Consider the following 3,761-nt stretch of genomic DNA (forward strand, 5'->3'; position numbering starts at 1 on the left):
AAAAAAAAAAAAAAAGCTCAGGGATAGTACTCAGGTCCTGAGTTCAAGCTCCAGGACTGGGACAAAAAAAAAGTGCTTGCCTAGCATGTGCATAGACCTGGGTTCAACTTCCAGTACTGCCTCCCAAAAATATAAGAAATAGATATGAGCTGGGTACTGGTAGGCTCACAGCTCCTGTAATTCTATCTACTCAGAAGTCTGAGCTCTGAGGATCGTGGTTTGAAGCCAGCCTGGGCAGGAAAGCCTGTGAGATTTATTTATTTTTTGCCTGTAATGGGGCTTGAACTCAGGGCCTGGGAACTATCTCTGAGCTGCTTTGGCTCAAGGCTAGTGCTCTACTACGTGGGCCACAGCTTGTTTACGTGGTACTGAGGAATTGAACCCAGGGTTTCATGCATGCTAGGCAAGTACTCTAACACTGAGCCACATTCCCAACCTTCTGTAAGATTTTTACCTCCATTAAACTACAAAAAAAGCTAGAAGTAGATCTGTGGCTCAAATGGTAGAGCACTAGCCTTGAGTAAAAGAAGCCCAGGGACAATATCCAGGCCTTGAGTTCAAGCCCCAGGACCAGCACACACAAAAATAAAAGGTATGAAAGAAAACAGTCTCACATATTATACAGATTTTATTTTATTGCTTTTATTTTTAATTTTTGATCAGCCATGGGGCTTGAACCCAGGGCCTGGGCACTGTCCCTGAGTTCTTTTGCTCAAAGCTAGTGCTTTACCACTTTGAACCACAGCACTGCTTCCCATTATATGGATTTTTTTTTTTTTTTTTGGGTCCGGTCGTGGGGCCTGAACTTTGGGCCTGAGCGCTGTCCCTCAGCTCTTCAGCTCAAGGCTAGCACTCTACCACTTGAGCCACAGCGCCACTTCCGGCTTTTTTTCTTTTTGCTTATGTGGTGCTGAGGAATCGAACCCAGGGCCTCATGCATGCAAGGCACGGGCTCTACCACTGAGCCACCTTCCCAGCCCCCATTATATGGATTTTTAAAGAAAATGTTTCATACTTTAACATCTTTGAAATTAGTAGGGAAAAAAAAGCTCAAGTACTGTGCTCAGGATGGCAAAAGAGAGAGAAAGAGAGAGAAAGAACAAAAGAAAGAAAGAAAGAAAAAGAGAAAGATACAAAGAAAGAAAGAGGGAGGGAGAAAGAGAGGGAGGAACAAAGGAAACAAGCACTGAGAACTCTACACAAGTGTATTTTCCCAGCCACAAGTATGTATTAGTTGATCTTTTGTATCTTTTCCTGGGTTGAATGAAGGGGAGAAAAAGGAGAATTTCTTTACTACTCAACATAGGTTAAAATAGTTTTATTATGTAAATAACTTCACATATTAAAAAAAAATTTTTTTTTGGTCGGTCATGGGGCTTGAACTCTGGGCTTGGGAGCTGTCCCTGTGCTCGGCTCAAGGCGAGTGCTCTACCACTTGAGCCACAGCACCACTTTCCGGTTTTCTAGTGGTTTATTGGAGCTAAGAGTCTCATGGACTTTCCTGCCTGGGCTGGCTTTGAACTATGATCCTCAGATCTCAGCCTCCTGAGTAGCTAGGATTACAGGTGTGAGCCACTGGCGCCCAGCCACATATTAAAATATTATGGTATATTTTAGGTTTGTTTGTTTTTGTTGGTCATGGGGCTTGAACTCTGGGCCTGGGTGCTGTCCCTGCGCTCTTCAGCTTAAGGAGAGTGCTCCACTGCTTGCGCCACAGTGCCACTTCCGGTTTTCTAGTGGAGATAAGAATATCATAGACTTTCCTGCCAGGGCTGGCTTTGAACTGTGATCCTCAGATCTCAGCCTCCAGAGTAGTGTTTTAGGTTTATAAGGGTAATGTTTCTATTTGGTAAGATTAGAATCAGATTAGTAAAAGTAAAGATCTAATGAATACTGAGGAGGTTTTCTTTCTCAGCAAGATAACAAAGTAGCAAGAAAATTGCCATCAAAGTTCTAAAGCATCATTGTATAAATAATCTTTGCAGTGCTATCTGCAGTAAATTAGATTGGTTCTCATTTATCAATGATTTTCTATGTTTTGGACACTTAAATATACCAATGATGTAATAGTTATCTCCATGTGAATGTCACTTGTTAGCTTACTAAGCACAATGTAATGCCATACAGTGATTGGACTAAGACAGAACCTCTATGCCCAAGAAGCCATCAGACCATCCCGGATACCTGAGGAGAGCCAGTCATTGTTAGGCTTCCATTGTCGGGCCTATTTCTCCATTCTTTATATTTAGCTGCGCATGATTCAAGAAAATATTGCATTTCAGCCTTTCTTACAGCTAGATGTGTCCATGGGTTTAGTTCAGATCAATGAGACACAGGCAGAAATTCTGAGAAGTAATTTCAGAGAATTTTTTTGAGAGAGCAAGATGTACTTTTCCCTCTGTTCTTTGGAATGCAGATGTGATGGTTAGAACTTCATCCTAAAGCTTAATTGTAGAGTAGAAAACTAAAAGGAGTTAGGTCTGAAAATTCTTTGGTTCTGAGTAAAGAAGTCAAGATAGAAGCTTTATACTACCCTGCGAAGAGAGTGGTTCTCTTAGACCTTTGCATTCCCCTAGTGTCCATAAATAGTAGAGACGAGATAGAGTAAAATTAGATGTTCTCTTATGTAAGCTAAGCTGTGAAGAGTTCTTCACCAGAGATGGATGAAGGGATATGGGCTCAACTAGGATAAGGACTACCTATTACTTACAAAATAAAATCCCAACTCCCACTGCCTCATCACAGGCTTCATGACCTGGTCCTTTGCCATCTGTGTGCTCATCAGGAGCACTAGGAGCACTTTGGAAAAGACTTTGTGGGTTCTGATTGGCTCTGTAAATACCATTTGCTGAATAATAAATCATTTTCAAATAATTTACTATCACATATAGTGCTGATGAGGTCTTCCTTTTCCAACTGAAGGTAACTTTTTCCAGAATTCATAACTTACAGCAACATGTTAGTCAAATCAAAAGAAAGTAGCAAATATGAGTGAAAAATTATGAAAAATTTAAAAATAGGAACTGGAAAGGTGGCTCAGTGGTAGAGTGTTTGCCTTGCATGCATGAGGCCCTGGGTTTGATTCCTCAGCACCACATAAGCAGAAAAAGCAGAAGTGCGCTGTGGCTCAAGTGATAGAGTGTTAGCCTTGAGCTGAAGAGCCGAGGGACAGCGCCCAGGCCCAGAGTTCAGGCCCCACAACCAACCAAAAAAAAAAAAAAAAAAAGTCTTAGTCTGAAGGAATTACATGAACCATGTAAAGGAAACAACAATTCATTTTTATGATATTCTTGTAAGAACTGCTCTAAATGATGTGAAATAGCACTGTAACATCCCTGGACGATTCAGTTCATTCTGTGGTAAATTAAAGACCAAGTATTTGGATCAGAGGTGTCAAAATGAACATGAGAGCATCACTTACTGGCCCCACAAATCCCAACAATCCTGACCGGATAAATGGCACATCTCCTACAGGAGAGCCTGCAGAATTCACTGGAATTACCTAAAAGACAATGAAAAGGTTAAACAATTTTTCTTTCTTCTTAGAAAATGTATTTGATTTTTAAAAAAATACACAAAGTAATAGTGCTTTTTGGAAAACTAACATTACATAATCTAACAATAATTCCATCCATGTAAGTGATAAACATTTACAATTTATCTCTTTAGACTTAAAAAACACTCTATACTGAGTACTTTAAAAACATCATATTGTAGGAGCTGGGAAGGTGGCTCAGTGGTAGAGCGCTTGCCTTGCATGC

At 40.6% G+C, this 3,761-nt stretch overlaps 1 protein-coding gene across 1 annotated transcript in view; it reads right to left on the bottom strand.

The window, feature by feature from the left end:
• The window catches only part of Dip2b (DIP2 disco-interacting protein 2 homolog B (Drosophila)), a 130,413-nt gene that overhangs the window by 41,419 nt on the left and 85,233 nt on the right, over window positions 1-3,761 (bottom strand). Inside the window, exon 19 of the mRNA XM_013018690.1 lies at window positions 3,422-3,502. Within this exon, the coding sequence (XP_012874144.1) occupies window positions 3,422-3,502 (81 nt within the window). The remainder of the gene's footprint in view (window positions 1-3,421; window positions 3,503-3,761) is intronic.

Source organism: Dipodomys ordii, unplaced genomic scaffold, assembly GCF_000151885.1.
Source record: "Dipodomys ordii isolate 6190 unplaced genomic scaffold, Dord_2.0 Scaffold42, whole genome shotgun sequence".
Lineage (NCBI taxonomy): Eukaryota > Metazoa > Chordata > Mammalia > Rodentia > Heteromyidae > Dipodomys > Dipodomys ordii.